This window comes from Neomonachus schauinslandi, chromosome 6, assembly GCF_002201575.2.
Source record: "Neomonachus schauinslandi chromosome 6, ASM220157v2, whole genome shotgun sequence".
In the NCBI taxonomy this organism is placed as follows: domain Eukaryota; kingdom Metazoa; phylum Chordata; class Mammalia; order Carnivora; family Phocidae; genus Neomonachus; species Neomonachus schauinslandi.
In genome coordinates this window covers 23457962-23479225 of record NC_058408.1, presented here as the reverse complement: position 1 = coordinate 23479225, position 21264 = coordinate 23457962, and the positions used below count along the sequence as shown (strand labels likewise).

Sequence of the window (21264 nt, the reverse complement as noted above, 5' to 3'; positions counted from 1 at the left end):
GCAATTAAGTCCATTATAGTTATTGGTTAAGTGGGAAATAATGATCTTCAATTTTGCAAATCCATGCAAATCCACAAATCTTTTCACTTCCTAACAAACACTAGCTAATTAACATTTGAATATATTGGCAATTTTATAATGAAAACTTTTGTAAGAATATGATGTTTTAGACTCATAAGCTGTCATCTTTCTTAACACAGTTACAGTTAGGATGGTGATTAATGATGTGCTCAATTTTTTCTGTTTACTAACATAAATTTTTGTGTGTGTTGAATTTTTATTTCTTATATTACTAGTTAGATTCAGCATGTTTCATTTTGGTCTATGCATATTTATTTTGTGCTAGATCTATTTTCCTGTTAGGTTTATCTTTTATTGTTTGAAATTTTTTTTACATATTAAGCAAATAGGATCTGTAAATTTTGTATAAGTAGCACATTTTTAAATGTTTGTTTCTTATATGTTAAAATTTTTGTGATGAGCTTTACGGTTAAATATGCAATTATTTTTACTAGTTTTCCATAATGTAATATCTAACATAGATAGGTCTTCTCTATTTAGCAATCAGATTAAAAAATGCATACATTTTATCCTATTGCATTAATGGTTTTATTTTTCTACATTCCATTCTTCAACTGTACTTTGGGGGTGTAACATAAGAAAGGGACATTTCCTATTTTTATTAATGTTTTATGTTTTTGCTTCGTGGTTTTCAATGTAAAGGTTATGCTTGCCAATTAACTTTCAATAATTAGAAAGATTAGTCTATTAAGAGCCTATGATATCATTTATGTTACTCATTAGTTATTAAGCAGTTTAGTGACATGAACACTATTGCCAGTTTATTTAAATGAGCTAACATAATACATGTAAATGTACAATTGCTGTATTCTTGATAGTTCAAGTTTCGTTATAAACTACCTTTATCGATAGAAGTAGTAGATAAATCTATTTGCTATATAAGTTACATTTTGCAAAAAGTAGGGCACATTAGACTCCCTACATTAGATGTGCTTCATCAAGATTATGTATTTGCTAGGTTTCAAGGGTTTGATTTACCTTGTAACAGAGCCAAATCCATGTAAAGATGAACCATGCTATGCAATGAAAATCCTGAAGTAATTTCTGAGGATGTGTAAGATTGCTTGCACATTGTAAATACACATTTGTGGCAGAATTGCATGTGGGTAAAATTCATGGGTTTCCTAAAACAAGGCAATAATATTGATGTCTTAGTAAATTTAGTGATTCATACTGGACAAGGCAACAAAATACAAAGGCCATATTTTCAGTTTTAACTCTAACAGAAGGGTTGGCATAAAGTAAGGACTTAATTTTGTCCTCAGTGACTCCAGTACTATTTATTACACAGATTTTCAGTATCTTTATTAAGTTGAATTCTTCAATAACATCATTTACTTTTGCTTTACTAAGCTTTAGAATACAGAAGATAGCATAAAGAAATTGAAATTATTTGAATTTAAAAGAATGAGTCAGATTAAAAGTGCAGTTATTCCAACCAGGGAATATATATCTGCAATTAATAACGAAGGATTATGGATCTATCTCAGCCACATAAGTTATTGAACTACTCACTTAATCTGAAAAACTATATGGGAGTAAAGCGAGATGAAACAAAATAACAACCAAAAAAAAGACACAGGCAAAATGATTATTCAGATCACCACAAAATCTCTACTGCCCCAGCCTTGTGGCACTTGGCATCCTCGTATACGTGCTTCTATAATCATGAGGTAGGGCAAGAGAGACATGGAGGGTCTTGAATCAGCAGTGAAAATGACACTTCTATTTTTAAGAAGCAGAACAGTGCTCAGACAGAGAACTAGAAGACGTTATAAAAAGGTTGCTACTGGGACTGCTACTATTTGTTGAAAGAATATACATCATGAGCTTTAAAGATATTTATATTCTGTGATTCACTAATATCCCTCTATGAATGTTTTGCAGTAAATGATTAAAAAACTAACGCTAGAGAAATGTCATTCAAAGATGTTCATAACTGTATTATTTATAATAGCAAGATATTGGAAATAACTTGTAACTTCAGTAGCATAAAAGTGAAAATAACTTACAAACTGAGTAATTGAGGAATTTTAAAATGAATTGTGGTACATTTATAATATGTAATAATATGGGGCCTTTTAAAATGAGTACAAAGAAATTTAAAGATGGGAGGAATTGATCAACATTACAATAGTGGTACTTTTTGGAAGATCATCTTTTTTCATTTCACTGTATTGTACATTCTTTTTCTTTCGAGTGTAAAGGGCTAAGAGGATGATCAACAGGAAGAAAATAAGTCAGGGAGGAAAAGACTTCATCTAGCTTGGATATTATAGGTGCTACACTTCCCTTTTCCTAGAATTTCCCCCCCCCCTTCTCTTTTACTGGCAAACATCCAGATTAAACATAACCTCCGTGAAATGACCCCTGATTCTGCCTTCTGAGTGCAACCTATTGTTTATTCTTTCTGATTAAAACACATATTGTAATTGTGTGCTCTTATACGTGTGTTCCAAAAACTGTATTTCTTATAGTACAAGGTAACACGATATTCTCATATGCCTTAGTATACTGAATTGTCTATTAAATAAAAAGTTTTGGATACATATATGCTGAGTGAATAAATTCATTAAAGAATTAATAACTTTGTAAAATGAATACAATAGATTAAGTGATTTTTTAAGGAAGCATCCAGGTTTATGATGCTTTCCTCAAATATGCATATAAGTAAAGATTTCAATAAATATTTGCTCAACAATATATATGGAGTAAGTCAATTATTTAAAAAGTGAATTACTTTCATTTTAATTTTCTTTAATACATGTGTTGCATGGGTGCATATACCCTATTTATTGATTAATATACTGATATAGTAAGGGTTGTATTTAATTGTGTATATTCCTTAGAGAAAGGTGCTCTTAATAAGCATGCTAATTTAGTTCTCTATGCTTTGGGCCATCTAAGAAAACTCATTAATTTCTCATCTTATTCTGCATGAAAAATTTTTAAACTCATTGATAAAACTCTTTAGTTATCATTAAGAATATCATTTCAGTATTTTTGTAGAATAATGCCATAATGTTTCTGATTTAGAAAGCAGAAATACAAGTTTTTATAATTCTGAGTGCATTGTGTATTCATAACAAGTACAAATGATATTTCCTAATTAATGTTAAGAAAAAAGGCACTTTGTCAATCTTGTCAAACAGTGTTTAGTTTTGGAAATGCAAACTAAGTCAGCTTACTTCCTTTCCCTAGCAGCTCTGCCACTGTTGTGACATTGTGTTTCATTTTGTAACCCATCTGCTACTTAGGCCAGATATGCATTTTCTGGATGCAATCTGTTGGTTTCCAATGGTTTACTACATGGTGGGCTCTATTGACAAGTAGGTGACAAAATCTTTGGCACAGTAACTGGTGTGGTGTCCTGTGGTTTGTCATGTGCTGTGCCCCCGTGTTGCATGAGTGTAATTTGCCATTTCCGTATTGCAAATATGGTGTATTTGCATGGACAGCTTATGTTCTCGTGTTATACATCCTGTATTCAAACTTCCTAAGCAGTAATCTGTTGTTGAATTAAAACAAATCTTGCTGCATGTGAATTTTATCACTTTTGTTTAGTTTCTAAAGCTATTTCAGTTTTGTGTTGTCTCTAGCAATAACGTTATTCCTATGGGCCTAGGGGTAGAGAAAATCTAACTGTTCAATGTTGCGATGCATGGATATCATTGTGGTAACTTCTGGAAATCTTCAAATAATTTAGAGATGCTCCTTTTAAGTCAGATTTATAAACTGGAGCATTTCCTTTAGAGCTTCCTTTATTCTGGTAACATATATCAGTCTATCATTTCTAAAAATTTGTTAATTAAAAAGTCAAATGTGTGCAATGTGTTAGTATTAAAATACAAATTCTTTTATATGGGTGAACATGATTTATAAGAAATATAAAACTAAAGATCATAAAAATAATATGCCTATAAAATGTGCTAGCTTTCCATTAAAAAAAGTCAGCCAGAGCCTTCAAAACAAAATGCTAAAGTTACTAATCAAGAAATTTCATGCTTATGTTTTGTCCTGTAGATTGAAAAAACAAAGTTTTAGAACTTTGGAAGCGTTTATTGGCTATGGATACATTAAAGAGCAAACTGACTAACATTTATTTAACCTCTACTCTACATTAATATAGTTTGCATTATCAGTTTTCTTAATGCTAATCAACTAAGATGTAGTTAGCTGTACTAAAATGACTATTTAAATTCATAAACGTGAAATCAACCTATATTCTTCACTAGTAATGTTACTTTGAAATGGTAGTATTCTACTGAAATTCATTAGAAAAACAGAATACTTAAAAAATAAATAAACCTCCCATCTGTCTTTGCTGATGTAAACTATGAAATGAATTCTTTCTCCGTAAGAGTGTTTATGGTGAGGAAAAGAACCAAGAGGATCAAAGTCCTATGATTAGAGGTGACACAGGATTGGCAACAAGTTGATCATTATTGAAGCTGGGTTGGGTAATTAGAATATGGAGGTTCACTGTGTTCTTCTCTTTCGTTAGTGTTTGAAATTTTCATCAAAAAAACAAAAACACCTTTGAATGAATTAAAACACTCACAAACAGTCCCATATATTCATACATTCACATTATAGTTCTCCTTGAAAAGGACGGCTGGGAAAACAGTAAAAAGGAAGTTGTTGCCATTTAGGTTATCTTTTTTCATGAATATTGTCTTTTTTTCTTAGGCGGCCATCTGGTGGCCAAACTGTGAAAAGCAACCGTGCTGAATTAAAAAAATAGGCAGTGGCTTTCGGAAATAGGATAGTGTGGAGAAATCATGACAGATTAAAAAAAGGAAAAAAAGAATAAAATGTAGTATTAAATGGATATAAAAATAAATAATTTAAGGTTAAAACCTGAAGAACAAAATGTTTCTACGTGGTTCTGAAATGCCATTCCAATTTTATTTTCTATAGATTTAAACTCATATTTAATCATAATTACTAAAATCACTTGCCAAGGTTATATGTAAACTACAACAGCCAATATTTAGAGTATGGAATTAACTGATACATATAGATGTAGCTATTAGCCATTTAGCACAGGTACACAGAGTGAAATTTTTTGTCAAGTTTCAACTTCATTGATTTATTATTGATGAAATATTCATTTTTCCCATCATAACTTGTATCTATATATCCTTTAACAATCAAACTTACCTTCTATCACCTTATCTTTCCCTTTTCTTATATAGATAATTATAATGGAGAGATCATTTTTATTGAGGGGGGAAGATCATAAGAGCTGAAATAGAAAGTGATTTAAAATTATAGTAAGGTGGATCGAAGGCATATGACTTGGGCATCATTTTTATGGCCCATAAGGGACCATATCACATTAATTTTCCACCTACTTCTTTTTAAAAAAAATGTATTTTGATATATGAACAATTATGAATTTCCAAGTTAAAAGAAACATCCTAATAAAGTATTTCCAGGGATTAAACTTGATCATCATATTAATTGGAAATTATGGCCCTGGCCCCTCTCATCATAGGAAATTTATTTGGAATAGCATTCTGTTTCCACAGTTTTAGCCATAGAATCTCTGCCACAGAACATTATTCCTGAGTCAAGCAAAATATATATATTTTTTTCTGGACTACTCCTGGGGATCTTGGACTCAGAGCTTTGGTAATACTCTCTCACTTGATGTGGCTAGTTCAGCCAATCATATGCTTGGAAAAAGATCCTCAGGGAACTGGCCTGCAATTTAAGAATCTAAAAGAACTACTTTTCTTTAAGTTCTCCACTTCCTATTTTAAATCAGAACATGTGGGCATCAATTAGCCCAATTCTCTGTCTTCAGTCAACTCTGTACTTAGGACATTCTTACACTCCTTCAAGTTTAGTCTCCTTTATCTGATTCAGTTATATTTTTCTAGTTTTATGAAGCAGAGTCAGGGAGATAGTGGTTTCTTTGTTTCAGCTTTAATGGCAACATTTTCTTTTAATTCTTTTAATTCGATGGGAGAACGGTAGTGTTTATCAGTGATAAGGGAGAAGAATTCATAGGAACTTCTATCCTGGTTTAGCAGTTATTTCACGCAATCAAAGAAATGAGGTTATTAAATCACTGGCTCAAAAAACTTTAGGCTGACTGAATGGTAAGTTTGAATACAGCTGATATTTATATATTTTTCATGCTCGTGGCTGTGTAGAACCAATCTTTAACACATAGCTTTACACAAAGAAATAATACACATTTAAAAATAAACCACAGTTTAATATTTCTTTGTTGGGCTAGACCATCTAAATTAATATAAGTACTCATTTCTACTTTTACCAAAAGTATCATAAGGATTAAAAATATATATAAATGTCATGTCTTTGAAATAGTGTGCTAACCATAAAAACACAGTTCTAACATGCTTTAACTCTATTTGATTGCAAAATGGGCGTTTTTCATGGTTTAGTTATATAATTAGTAAATATTAAATAAAAATTCTTAACGCATAATGCTTTGAAATGGTTGAGATCTAATGAAACATGAACAGCTCAAAAATACAAATTATTTCATATCAGTGGGGAATACTATATTTTAATTCCCATCGACATCTATCTGCCAGGGCAAACTGTGTGAAAGCCGTCTCTAAGGGCAGCCTATACAAAGTCCAGTGGGTAAGCAAGCACTGATCCTAGTATGGTGATTTATTGAAAGTCCATTCTTCTCTGTTGATTTTTATCAAAGCCTAGATGATTTACTCAGGTGTGGAGTGACTTTTGCTGCCAACATGGTGGTTGTGGACAAGGAGAGTACCATGAGTGCGGAGGAAGACTACATGGCAGACGCCAAAACGATTGTAAATGTGCAGACCCTTTTCAGGTAAATGTCTCAGTAACTCAGCCCTGTGGCTTACTTACTACTAAATATTGGTGAAATATTTGACTCTTTCTCTGTATATAAGAAATGAACATGAGACACTTACGCTGAAGTTATATTCATTCATTTGATCCTAAAACAAGTGCTTATTTAGCCTCCAATACTGGCACCGTATGGTTAATTTTTAACTCAGGGTCATTCTTTTAAAAATAAATAGAATAACAAATCTGTTTTCTGCATTGTTTAACAATAACAAATTCTAAATCCTGTGCAGTTGCAGTCAAGATTTATGAGAGACCATGCATGATCTAATTTTGGTTTTATGCCTGGCCGTGGCCAAAAGTATGCATTTTCAATCTGGATTACTAAGAATGAAATATTGTAAGACTGTGAACAGATAATTTACCCATGTTCAGAGCCAAGTCATGACCTTATCCTCACTATTTTCCTGTCTTTCATTTATTAAACTTACTGAGATAGGAATTTCCATTATGCTTATCTTTGGGTAAGAATGAAAACCAGAGAAAAGTCCATGTTATAAGCAAAGTCAAAATTACCTATAAATGAAGACATCTCTGTCACTTGAAATGGTTCTTTCTGAAATCATTTTAAAATGCAAATATCTAAAAGATCATTATTTTAGTTTTCTGAGTTTTGTGGGAGTCTAAAGAAAATATCTGAGCTACCAAATTATGGAAGTAAATAAAACAATCTGAACTCCTTCATCATCTTCCCTTGCTTCACCTTTATACTTTCATATTGTAGCAAAGCATATATTGAGGGTAATTATCAGTTTGTTGTTTGAGTTCAGAATTCAGAAGAGAAAGCTTAGATGTGAGTACCACTTAAGCTGATTATTTATTATATGATTTTAGGCAAATTACTTTCCTTCTCTAAACCTCAATGTCTTAATCACAAGGTTGTTTGGGATTTAAAAATATATAATGCTGTAGCACATGGCTGGTCATTTTCAGTTACTCAGTGAATGTTAGTGACTAATTATTAGCACTATCATGATCACTTTCATGTGACAGAATAGAAAAACCACAGACTTTGGAACAGTATAGCAACAAACTTCATCTGGAACCTCTATCCCCGAGGTTCCAGCAGACACTATGTGACTTTAAGTATGTTTCTTAACCTCATAGAAATTCAGTTTCCCTCATCTATAAAATGCATGTGGAAAATAATTAACCCTTCTTGCGGTGTTAATGTAAGGACCAGAAATTAAGTAGGTGAATAATCTGTCACAGCATCTGGAAAATTTACTCTGAACTTGCATAAGAACCTCTTATTCCAGAAGAAGAAAAATGTACCCTCTAAAGTTACTGTAATGTGGCAATTCATTTAGAATATAGCTAACTAGTTATTGAACTAAATGAAATAGTACATTTAAAGGTCACATAGCACATGTTTAAAATATGACAGACATGTAAGTAATTTTTTTTCTCTAGAGAATGAAAAAAAGTTATAAGTGGAAAATTAATTCAGAGGGATGAGATTTATAGCCAGTGAACAAAGTGAAATCATACTTTTTGGTTCCATGCATGACAAAAGCTAGTTACATTTTTAACAAGAGAGGATCATTGGTCTGTTTGATTAAACATACCATTTTAATTTTCAACTTATCAGGAAATTATTTCTATTATGGTTTATTTTTTATTATGGTATAAAGTTTAAATTGATTTGATTTGGCTTTTATTATATAGTCTATGAATGAGTTATTTTGATTTCAAGATAATAATAAATAAATAATAATAAATCCCCATCTTACTGAAAGGTGCAAAGGCTCTAATCTTTTAAAACTAACTGACCAACTAAGAGCAGAGACATGTGTGGTGGCATTATCATCATTTCACTAAGTACATAACAATATTTTTCAGGAAAAAAAATTCTATGAAACTTTTAAATAGAGTAGTCCTTAAGCTGCTGGTCAATGCATGCTAAACTAGGCTAGTCTTACATAATAAAATAAAAAAGTAAAACACTGATAGATCCCCATGATGTACGAAATGTTATTTATATGGACAAATGACCAAAATCATGCAGATTTGGTCGTTTCATTTTATAGGTGCAGTCAGTTACCACTTTTGAGGTCACATTCCCACATTCCTTGAAGATTTTGGTTCTTGATTCACTGTGACTCTTGACAACCCTGTATCTACCATCATTCTTGATGATTTCAACAATTCTATGTAGACGATACTTTCAATATCTTACCTTATAGCCACCTGTTCTGGTCACAGCCTTTCCCTTGAAGTACCAATAATCCCCACCATCGTCTCAATTTCATTCAGGTCTATGAGTACTACTGTTTATTTTCTACTTCATTTCTTCTAATACCCCCCATTCTTAACAGTCCTGTGTCTCCACTGGAACCTACTATCCACTGGTTCAAATACATTTTCACTGTCCTTAGTCACCTGAGAGCTTTTCTTCCCTCCTTACCAGATTAAGTTCCAAGATCAATCATTATAATCACTCCTTAGCTGAAACCCTAAACAGATAATTACTGATTATCTGCTGTGGACTAATACCAATCTCAACTCTCTTTCCCATTCTCCCTTCCTCCACTCCCAGTTTTCTTTCAGGTTCTCTGCCCACTACCCTGCATGAAATTCCTTACAGACAGATGACTAATTCCAGAGGTAGAATCCAGTTATCCTCATAAGTGAACAATAGGCAACCAGAAATCTAGTCACAGTGGTTGGATACCAGGCTATTTAGGATTAAAGGGTAAGGCTCCATAGGATAAAGAACAGGGAACAAGAAAGAGAAAAACAGAAAATGAGTAAGGCACAAGGAACGAAGAAATAAGTGTAGAGTCCAGAGTTGGCTTGGCATTTGGGGATTGGCTGACTAGGTATACCTTGTTTCTGGTCAAGTGGAGCATTTACGGGTATCAAATGACAAAACTAAAACGATTTAGTAACGAGCTTGATAGCCTTTATTCAAGGGAAAACAACCCGTGGATTGGAGAAGTACAGTGCTTCACAAGGTGGAACACTTTTCTGGAGAGATTTTGGGCAAGAGCAAGATTTATAGAATGTCAGAAGAGGCACCGTGTAAACAGCATGATGGGCTAGGAGGTCAGGCATTTCCTGGTCAGACTAGCAGGTCCTGTTTTTTAGCATAAACTGAGCTAGCTAAAGCTGATTCGAGGATTGAGATTAGTGTATATTAGGTTTCCTTAATAGGTATTTACTGTAAATACATGTGACTTACGTTTAGATTTGTGATGTGGGCTGGGGCACTGAGGCAGCCTCCGTTCTGTGGGTCCTGATATGCAAATTAATTTTATCACAGAGACACAAAAGTTATCTAAGTTTTGGTTTGCTGACATGGCAACCCAGCAGGAGAAGCTCTGTCTTGGGCCTAGAAATTTATTTCAATAATTGTATCTCTAAAATATCTCAGCTAGTCCTTATATCTTCATGAACAGCATTAATTTCCTCAGAGGAGAACCAAATTCTAATCTGCTTGGCATCTGTACGCATTCAGCAACTTAAGATGACCTTATGCTGTTGCTCTGTATGGGATGAATGCTACATTTTATTTTAGCGTTTGTAAAGGACCGTGTAGCTCTTTGGGCCCACGCCATTTTAACTTGAGTATTTTGACATTCCATTTTGCTGTGGGGGCATTTTCACTTCTACATTTTCAGCTTTTGAAACGACCTAAGGAATATGTTAGAAAAATCTTCAATCTGTGCTTGTATTAGAGCCCAGGAGACAAGAATGAGATGGAATTCAAGTATGAAATGAAAGTAACGGTGCTCTAATTCACGAGTTATTGATGTAACTAGTATCACCTGTTTTGCCAGTCTGGAATAAAGTTAAATTTGTTGTTATTCAGAGGCTCAAACTGATCACTTGAACCCCTGCTTAACTAGGACATACAGCTTCACTTGGCAGGCCTTTATTCTTTCCAGATTGTCCAAGAACCTTTTAGAGTTACTCAGTCCCAAAAGACCAAAGGCAAAAATAGGAGAATCTCATTAATCCACTAGCAATATATTTGGGGGTGGGGGTGGGGTTTAGGAAGAGTTAGAGGAGAGTTGGGAGCATGGGGAGAATTCCTTTTCATCTGGAATTGCGTTTATAACGTAAACGTAGTTTTATAATTGAAAACTGGACTACACAGTTCAGTGTGTCTTTATCCAGTGTGGCAATTATGGATTTGCTGGCTTGGCCCCTGCATGTTTCTTCCAGAGAATCCACTCAGGAAGTATTTCATTTTCCAGATCCAGAGTATAGAGCTTGGCATACAAAGTTTCAACACTCAAAAATTTGATGAGCACTCCTGAAGTTTGTGCAATTTTCCAAATTGAAAGAAAAGCAGGTCCTCACTTTAAAATTTAAGTTTCTCTTGCTAAACTTTTACCTAAGAAGTACTTGGTATATTTGAAAATATTGCCTGTTTTTACAATTTTTTGAACAAATGTTAATATCTAAACTAAATTTAAACAACCATGCCAAAATATGCCTTGAACTAAAAACAACTGCTTCAAAATGGTTATGTCAGACTATCAAAGTGCTCTACTTTGGGAATGTTTGGCATGTCAACGGCATCTCTCATTATTCTCATTTAACGGGGGAAAAAAGCAACATTGAAGACAACTTACTGGCTCATTCTATCCTATATAGGAAAAAAATGGCTGATTCCAACCAACGGCCGAAGTCTGTGCTTCAGGAAAAGGAAAGATGAGAAAACTTTCTCTAGAAGTTGAGAAGCAGATATTTTTCTAGAGAGCACACAGGATAGTTAAACATTAGTTTAATACAGAATGGGTACAAATGTAAATACTTGTTAATGTTAAAAGACAAACTAAGGCATATTAAAAATTTTAAGAGTTTATCTGAGTAAAAATCAGTTCAAATTTGGCAGTGCCAGATAGGAAGTGGTTAGAAACACTCCAAGGACAGGAGTGAGGGACTTACAGAGAAGAGGCAGAAGCAAAGCAAGGAAATTATTTGGCAACAGCTTAAGAGGTTGTATTATTTGAGAAAGCCTAGTTGACTGTGATTGGTTGTCTTTGGTTTTGATTTCTTAGCCTTGAGGCATTTATAGGCTGAGATGTTGGCTTGCTTAAGTAGCCTGCTAAAGTATTAGGACCTCCTTGGTCTAATGGTCTCTTTATTTAATTTATTTAGCATTGATTTATCTGCATTGTAAAAGTCTAGAAGTGACTTAGTTCAAAAGTCCCTTGGGCTGATTTTGTTTTAATATGAAGATATTTTTGTTTTTGCTTTTCCCCCCCCTAAAATTTAGCTGATCAAACTGCTAAGATAACTAGTGCTCTATCAATGGAAACATTCAGTCAAGTCATGGATCTGTGATCTGTTTGGAACGGAGAAATTCCCGCATTAACCCCGTATAGGTCAGGAGGACCTCTACAAACACCTGCAGTTGTGATTTATTCACGTGGTATGATGGGGCATCTAGTAAGTTTGGGGACTATACAGGATGCTATCTCTATGGCTGCCGTGGTGCTGAAGGCAGACATAGTGATCAGGAGTGATTAAGGCTTCCTGGCCTTGGGTTGCTGATAGTCTACACTGGGAACATATTAAACAAGTCATTTAAAAATTTAACTGGAGAGGGGTGCCGGGGCTCATTCGTTAAGCGTCTGCCTTCGGCTCAGGTCATGATCCCAGGGTCCTGGGATCGAGCCCCGCATCAGCCTGCTTCTCCCTCTCCCACTCCCCTGCTTGTGTTCCCTCTCTCACTGTCTCTCTCTGTCAAGTAAATAAATAAAATCTTTAAAAAAAAATTTTAACTGGAGAATGAGAAGTGTGGCAACTACTGAAAAAAAAGTAGAATGTTATATAGATCCAGACAACAAGAATATATGATCTCATCCAGTGGATCAAGGAACACCTCCCTGAGAAATTGATAATCTGTTCCTGCAAGATAGACAAAGTGGGCAGAGAGAAGAGGAGAGCATTCCACATGGGGGCAGCATAGCCAAAGGCTCTGAGGTGATGGCTTTGCAGAGCTTTGGAACAAGTTGATCTTCATGACAGGAATAGAGTTTTAAAATATTGTTTTAGCTACAATGTGAAAAGTGGTTTGGGGGAAAAGTAAGAGTGGGGAGAGCTGCTCATTTAGAAGACTTGCATCCCCAGGACGCTAAGAGCATAAATGGCAAGCTAAAAAAATAAAAAATAAAAAAGGGAATATTGTCTTCAGCTTGGCACAAGTAGTCATAGTCTCATTGAGGAAATAACATGCCTATACACATGGAAAATGACATAATTGAAAATATTGATAATGAATATGTATAAATACAAGAATGATTCCTTTATATAGTATACAAATATTTTTTATTATTTTGATTGGTTTACATGGATAAATTTAAATACAGGAGATATCTGATATTTATTATAGTCTCATTTATTACTAACTTGGACTCAGACCTAAAGTGTTTAAAAAGTATTTGTAAAAAAATATATTCATATTTATTTTCGTGTTGATAGTCAGTTGTAGTCTAAAACTAGTGTTTCATGTATCTAAGTGTATGTGTGTACCTATATATTAATGTATACCCCCCATTACTCAGAAACATCATTCCCAGCCACCACAACAGATCAAAACTTATAGTGTAGCACACTAGCTCAGTATTTTTATTAAAATAGTGTAAACATTTTCCAGATTTGTATGTACTTATGTTTGTTTTGCTTGAATATATAATTGCAGCTAGTCTCAGAGTTCTCCCAGTAGTCTGGGAAATAGAGTATATAGTGTGTTTTTCATCTCTGTATTGGTTAGCATACCTGGGAATGTCTGTCAAAAATACTTTTTGAATAAATTAATTCAGGCAGAGAACTATTCCATAGAGATTTTGCACATCTCCACAATGATACTTACATCTCTCAATCAGAACATAAATTAATTGTAGAAAAGTTTTAAATAGAAAAAACTCTATCATTTTTCAACTATAATATTGTTTTATTATTATCCTCATACCTGGGGAAGATAGACTTTTTATGTCATTTTATTTCTAGAATGTCTTATATTCAGAATGTGTTTTAAGCCATGTTAAGGCCCAGAAATAGATTTATAGTTTAGTATTTTAAAGATATATAATTAAATCTATTTCAGAACCAAATTTATAAATGTATTATAATTGAATGTAAGTAATACTTTGTAGATATAAAAGGCAATGCAATAAAACATTTCATTATTTATGTATTTTTAGTTACAGATTTTCACTAGATGGCAGACTTAGATAAATGCATTCACTTTCTCAGTTTAAAATAACAATGGTACAGATTCATTTATACAGAACAGAAATGGTACATCATATGCACTTTTTTTGGTTCTATTTAATTTCCACTCTCTAAGTCATTTAAGTACAATGACCAGGTCACTCCGTCATATTACCACTCACTCTTACTCCGACCTCAAATATATAGCTATATATATAATGTGATATAATGTGTTAGAAAAGGATTATATCATCCAAGTAATCATAAATGCATCCAAAATTAGAATAATAATATCTATGAAAGATAAAAATCTGTATTTCTCAGAGAAGATGAAAATTTCCCAAAAGATGAAATAAATTTTTGTCGGTTTGCAACTATGTTTTTCTCACAAATTACTTTTCTAGCCTTATATCTCAGCACTGTCCTAGATGCTTCTCACAAGCTATCCATTCACTGGTGTCTTAATGCTACATAATCTGTGAAGACTCAGTCAGCCATATTTATCACCCCTAGAAAAATATGTACAGCCTTATAATTTATAAATTTTTGTAGTTCCCTGTAGGTAGTAGGGTCTAATTTAAAGGCAAGAGTTTCACTTTATACTTCTTTTTATGTCCTGGAGACCAGAGCTGTCCAATCACAAATACTTGATAATGACTTGTTAACTTAGATATTAAATATTGCCCTCAGTAAGTAAAAATAACAATAATGAAGTTATGATCTGACAACTACTATCATGTGTGTATGTGTGCACATGTGTGTGTGTGTGTTTGTGTGTGTTTTGGGGGAAGGAGGTGGATAGGAAGAAAGTTAATGCAAAGCTATGGGGTTAAAACTCAGGATCCTTTAGAATAACACTATCAATTGAGCCTTGGCCTCAATTCATTATAATGAAATGTTATTTCAGCTGAACTATTTTCTCTTCTCAGAAGTTCATGGTAGCAAGATTTGACATTTAAAATTGCATACTTTGAGGATAGGGAATCTTAGAAGATCAAAGAACTCATATTATGGACAATAAGCTCATCACATGATATCTTTGTCAATCAGCATATTCATCTTACAAATTTCTATTTTAACATTATCCACAAAGTCACCTTGTAGCTTCTTATATCAGCTTCATGAGTTTCTCTTCTATGCCATTTCATAATTGTAGAGAGAAATGTCTAATAAAAGCCAAATTACTAAATTTATTTTTCTTCTAGTGCTAAAATGTTGGTTAAAATATTCTTTGGAAAATAGTGTTCCATTTTTCTTGCATTGTACGGACAGTTTATGTGGCAATGCCTGCTGCTGTTAGTGTAATGCAAATTTTTTTGTTTGTTTTTAACGTAGGTTGTTTTCCAGTCTCAGTATTATCACAGAACTTACTCACCCAGCCAACATGAGATTCATGCAATTCAGAGCCAAAGACTGTTACTCTCTTGCTCTTTCAAAACTGGAAAAGGTAAGACTTCATATTAAGGAAGTTGCATTTAACTATTTATCCTGAAGGAGTAACTCTGAAATTCCTATTGTAGAAAGAAATGCTATGAGGTAGTAAAAATAAAAATGCTCTTTTGAATTCTTATTTTGGATCTAAAATCTTAGTTTACAATTTCTTAATGTGAATTGATGGATTTGAACCATTTGTATCACAAGTGAACATAATGAAAATATCTTGTTCTCTTGTCATTTATTATAAATTGAAAGCATGATCTATGAAAGAGCTAAATGCAATAAGAATGCATATGCTCACTTATAATGTCAGTTATATTGTTAATATCATGAGTGCTATATCAAGAAATCTGTGTTTATAGAGGGCTTTGCAGTTTAAAATAATCCTTAAGGCCCTAGAAAAGTTGTAGGCTTTGTTGAAAGTTAGCTTCCCAAATGTCACCAACACAATCTGAGACAAAGCTGAGTTAACTGCTTACTTATTTAAGGGAGACCATCACCTCAGGAGAGCTTTGGCAGTGCTTCAGAACTGGGGAAGCAAAGTCAAAGTTTCTTGAGTCTAGGAAATCTTATTTAATGAGGGTCTTTGGAATGGGGGTTTGATTAGGTTTGGGAAGGGAACAAGGTAATGTGAATGGACAAAGTAGGATTCTAAAGTCATGTTATATGGCCAGAAAGGTGTGGTTTCCATTCTTAATGTCTAGCCTGAGTGTGGCTATAAATGGGATTTTGCATCCAGCGTTTACTTGATACTAGTATACTGGAAGAATTTGATGTAAGAGAAAGCAATAAGATTCAATCTTATTCATGTGAAAATGTGTTAAATCTATGCCATCTTTATTGTTTATGACAATATAAAACGTACAGAAAACGATGCCTTACATTTGTTATTGTTGTTTGGTTAGTTCATTTTTTCATGTGATTTTGATTACCTGTTATGCTCAACATTGTCCTAATTGCTAGGAGACATATTGCTGAACAAGGGCCATTACTGCACTCTGGTTTGTTGATTTCCATCTTCAGTCAGAGCCGGTCACATATGTTGTTAGCAGAGCCTTCCCATGGTTCCTTTGTAGTCATAGTTAAGGTGCTGTTAGGCACTGCCTTCAGAAGAGGAACCTGAGTGTAAGACAGGTAAAATAACTTTTCCAAGATTATACAGCTATCAAGTCAGTGCAGTAAGACAATCTTAAGGACATTATGTTCAGGACAGAAAACTTCCACTATGCCCCACTGCTTTAACAACATGGAAAGGGTGGCAAGCATGGCTAGATTGGCTCAGCACCCACAAGCAAACCCAGTTATCAGGAATCCAGCTGGAATCAGTGCTGACATGGTATCTGATGGGTCTCCTTTGCTGCAAACTAGGATTACCTAGTGATGAAGAGTATAGGCTCTGGAGTCAGATGGGCCCATTTCTCTACTACTTTCTAGGAATGGAACCTGGCTAAATTATTTACACATTGATAGCTTTGGGATTCTTCTCTAGTAATAGTGGTGATAGCTAAATAATAAGGTTATTGCAAAGATTACACCACATGATCTATCCAAAACATTTAGCCCGGTTTTGGCATATAATCAGTATTCAAATAAATGGTACTACAAACATAATTATAAATTACTGTGGATGTCACTAATAAATATTCCATTCTGTGTATTCAATTTTACGCCAAGTGAGTGGATGTTTCAAGGTCATAATTGTGGAAGATGTTTTCAATAGTGTTGAGTGTGTATGTCTATATTATTGTGTGTCTATTGCATTAAGGAAAAAGAAGAACAATATGAGATTAATTCCCTTGTTAGGGAATTAATTAAAAATAAAGTCTTCTACCAACCTAGAAATCCTCTTCACAAATGTAGGAAAATTTTACTTGAATAAGCATTAAACCAGACTGTGATACACATCTTAAGAAATCCACTAAAGAGATTACAAAAATAGAAAGGCATCTCACTCTTTTATATAGCTAGGCAAATACCATCACTTGCATACATGTTAATTGTCTTAATGTAAAGGAAAAATAAAACTTCTTGTATCTTTGCAACAAGCAAGAAGTTACAACTTCCAGCCAGATACCTAGACTAACCTCCCCAAAAGACAGAAAGACAGGATGCTTTATGCTTGCATTTCAGAAAGATAGTCCCAAGGCTTCCAAGAAAGACTTCACTGAGATACAAAACTGGCTAGAGATTATTCAGGTTTTCAAAAGGTTTGCATCCCTCTGAAAGCGACATAAAAAGGATTTACAATCGTAAGTTTTCTAAAGGAAATGCTCTAGGAAAAAGAAGAGGAAGAAGGGAGTTTTCTTCTCTTTTGGCATCAGGGAAATTCATTTATTTTTTAGATTTGTATTTACTCTTACATATACTAGATATTTCCTTAAAAGAGTAAAGGAATTCAGTATATTCTCTAATTATTAAGGAGTACAGGGCCTTGGGTACTTGGAATTGAAACCAGTTGGTTTGGAGGTTATAAAGCCATAGAAAATTCTTTTCAATTCAGTTTTTACCATTTTATCCATTGAAATAGGGATTTTGTCACATAGAAACTTTTTAGACTTTAGTGCTGTTAATGGCTTAAATTGTATTCCTCCCCCGAAAAAAGATGTGTTGGAGTCCTAGCCTCTAGTACCTCTGAATGTGATCTTATTTGAAGATAAGGTTTTTATAGAGGTAATTAGATTAAAGAAGGCCATTGATGTGGGCCCTAATCCAATACAACTGGCATTCTTATAAAGACGGTAAATTTGGATACAGAAAGAGACACAGATAAAGGGAAGACAATGTGAAGAGGAACAGGGAGAAGACAGCCATCCACAAGCCAAGAAGAGCAGCCTGGAACAAATCCTTCGCTTACAGCCCTCAGAAGCAACCAATGCTGCTGACCCCTTGATTTCAGATTTCCAGCCTCCAGAACTCTGACACAATAAATTTCTGCTATTCAGACTACCCAGTCTGTGGTACTTTGTTATGGCAGCCCTAATAAACTAACATATGTGCCATCAATGATATAGTAACTGTTCATTTCCAATCAGTGCTTTTTATCTGATACAAATACAGCTAATTTAGTAATTATCTTTCTGTATTTGTAGTCTGGATACAAGGAGGTATTTTTAGGCTTGGGAAATTGATCTTTATTTCTAGTATTGAATAATATTCCAAAGTTATTATTGGCTGAGGAATAGGTAGGTTTTTAATCTTTCAAACATATTTATGAATATCCTTTTATTCTATCTATAATTAGATGCATTTTCACCTTCATAGATAAAGCCTTCACCTTTAGAAACATAATCAAGGTTTTGAATTAGAAACAAACAACAGCTCGGCTGCTTGACACACTTTTTTGACACTAAGTTGTTTTCATTTAAACTTAAGAAGTGCTAGAATTTGTTAGAACGAGTGTGGGAGATTAGATTGCATTGACCCTGGCTGCTTTACTTGTATGATGATTACATTTGGGTGGTTTCCTGGTAGACCTTGAATTCTAATAGAACACTCGTTGCCACTGGTATTGGAAGTGATTATCTGTAAGAACTCTCTGGAAGAGACCACTCACTGAAGAATATCCACAATAATAAATTTCATTAGGAAAAGGAGAGAACTGAGAGCACAGAAGGATCACTGGTCTGTGACAATGATGTGAGCAATGAATGAATGATTGTTGAGGACCGCTGTCTGTTCTTGTGAAAAGAAAATTCCTTGATTATTCCTTGATTATTTTTTTAGATTTGCTGTCTCGAGGAATTCCCTTGTCTGTTGTTTTATGTGACCTTTGTGTCACCTCAAGCTTCTTCCTGAGCTGTTTTTAATCCATGTCACTTTGGGAGTACAAACTTCCTGCAGCCTGTGTGAATTTTTATCCTGCTTATTGCGTATGCAAGTTTGAAAAAAATCTAAAAATTTTTAAGCTTATGAAAGCATTTTCCCCCTAAACTTTTAAAGTCTAAAGATTTCTTAGAGGAGTCTGCTAATTTCTTTCAAAACTTGATAAACTTCTGGTATACTTACTTCCATAAATTTTTATGACCAGATGATCCCCAAAGTTCCTTCTTAAATATAATTTTTAAGTTCTTTATTTGTTTGCCTTCTTAACCCATGCATCTCTCTATCTCTTTGGAAGCTACCTTTGAGGTTATTGAGACAATAGTGCTGGGTTGGACTTTGTTGTTCAGTGCCTTGTTTCAGTTTTCTCTCCTGTTGGCATTTAGAAGCGCACAATTTTTAAATATTAGAGGCTCCTAATCTCTGAGCTCCCTGTTTATTTTTAGTCTCTACTTGAAAATAATTCTTGCTTGAGCTACTGTCTTTCTTGAAATGTACAACTAAAGGCAGCAAATAACAGTATATACACACCAATAGTAAACAGATGGAAGTTTTTATGGATCAGGTCTGGGAGTGACACATAGACTTCCACTAATATGCCATTGGCTAGAACTCAATCCTTTGGCCACACCTAACTTCAAGGGGGACTAGGAAATGTAGTCCAGTCATATGCCTATGAAGAATAGGGCAATGGATTTTGGTAGACAGTCCACATTCTCTGTCACGTGCAATATACCACAAATTTATGAAATTTGTCAAAACATTTTCTGAACATCTGAGCTTTAGCTTGCATTTTCCCTTTGTTGTTGTGCACTTTTGTTCTTGAGTTGTTTTGTTTTATATTATCCTTTTTTGTCTTGGATATTCCCATTACCACCATTGTTTTCCCAAAAGTACTTCCCATGTTCGGTCATTGGTTATGTTGGGTCATTGACACTTCCTCTAAAAAAATAGGTGTAGCAGGCATCAGAAACACAGTGTATGAGCTAAGTGGACATGGAAAATGTGACAGGTAATAAAAAACAGAGAAGAGGAGGACATCAGTAGGAAAAAGAGACTTTTTCATCTCATTTCCCTATAAAGACTTACTTCATCTCTTGTTTTGATGCATTTTATAAAAATGCCTTTTATTCATGCTTATGGCACAATTTGCTTTAAAAAATTGCTTTTGAACTTTCACCATTCCCCAATAATGATCATAATTACACTTGAGCTATCATATGGTAATTACACACTGATGTAAGAAGCAAAGTAATGAAAAGTGAGATGAATAGTGTGATATATATATACATATATATATACATATATATATATATATATATTTGGTCTTTGTCCCTGGTTCCTGACACAGAGCTTCAAAGACCCCTGGAATTTATGAGTAATAGGAGTGTCTTTTGTTATTCAATCTTTCAACCATACCTGATTTTATGCTAAGGAAGCAACTCATGGAGGATCCTTTGGGTAGCTTCAAGATGAGAGCCAGAAAAAGTAACCACGTGATTAGAATATTGAAACTTCAACATCTTCATCACCTTTCAAACCTCCAGGGACAGCAGAGGGGCTGGACGTGAGTTTAATCATGTGGCCAATGATTTAATTAATCATGTCTACATAATGAAACTGATAAAAACTCTGAAAAAAAAAAAAAAAGACTTGGAGAGCTCCCTGGTAGGTGAACATAATGATGCACCAGGAAAGTGGTGCATCCTGACTTCATGGAGACAGAAGCTACTGTGCTCAGGATCCTTTCAGACTTGACCTATGTACCTTTTATCTGCCATTTATTTTCATTCTTTATAATAAAATGATAATCATTAAGTATAGCATTTTCATGAGTTCTGTGAACATTCTAGCAAATTATCAAAACTGAGGGAGTTGTGGGAAGCCCCA

At 34.0% G+C, this 21264-nt stretch overlaps 1 protein-coding gene across 3 annotated transcripts in view; it reads left to right on the top strand.

Moving 5' to 3' along the window:
- Positions 1-21264, top strand: part of KCNT2 (potassium sodium-activated channel subfamily T member 2) — a 377441-nt gene that overhangs the window by 294752 nt on the left and 61425 nt on the right. For 2 of the 3 annotated variants that reach the window (XM_021686661.1, XM_021686660.1), the window contains 2 exons: positions 6776-6910; positions 15454-15565. In XM_021686661.1, the coding sequence (XP_021542336.1) occupies positions 6776-6910; positions 15454-15565 (247 nt within the window). Of the gene's footprint in view, positions 1-3338; positions 3411-6775; positions 6911-15453; positions 15566-21264 lie in introns of all 3 variants that reach the window. The other variant, XM_021686659.1, reaches the window with a different exon arrangement.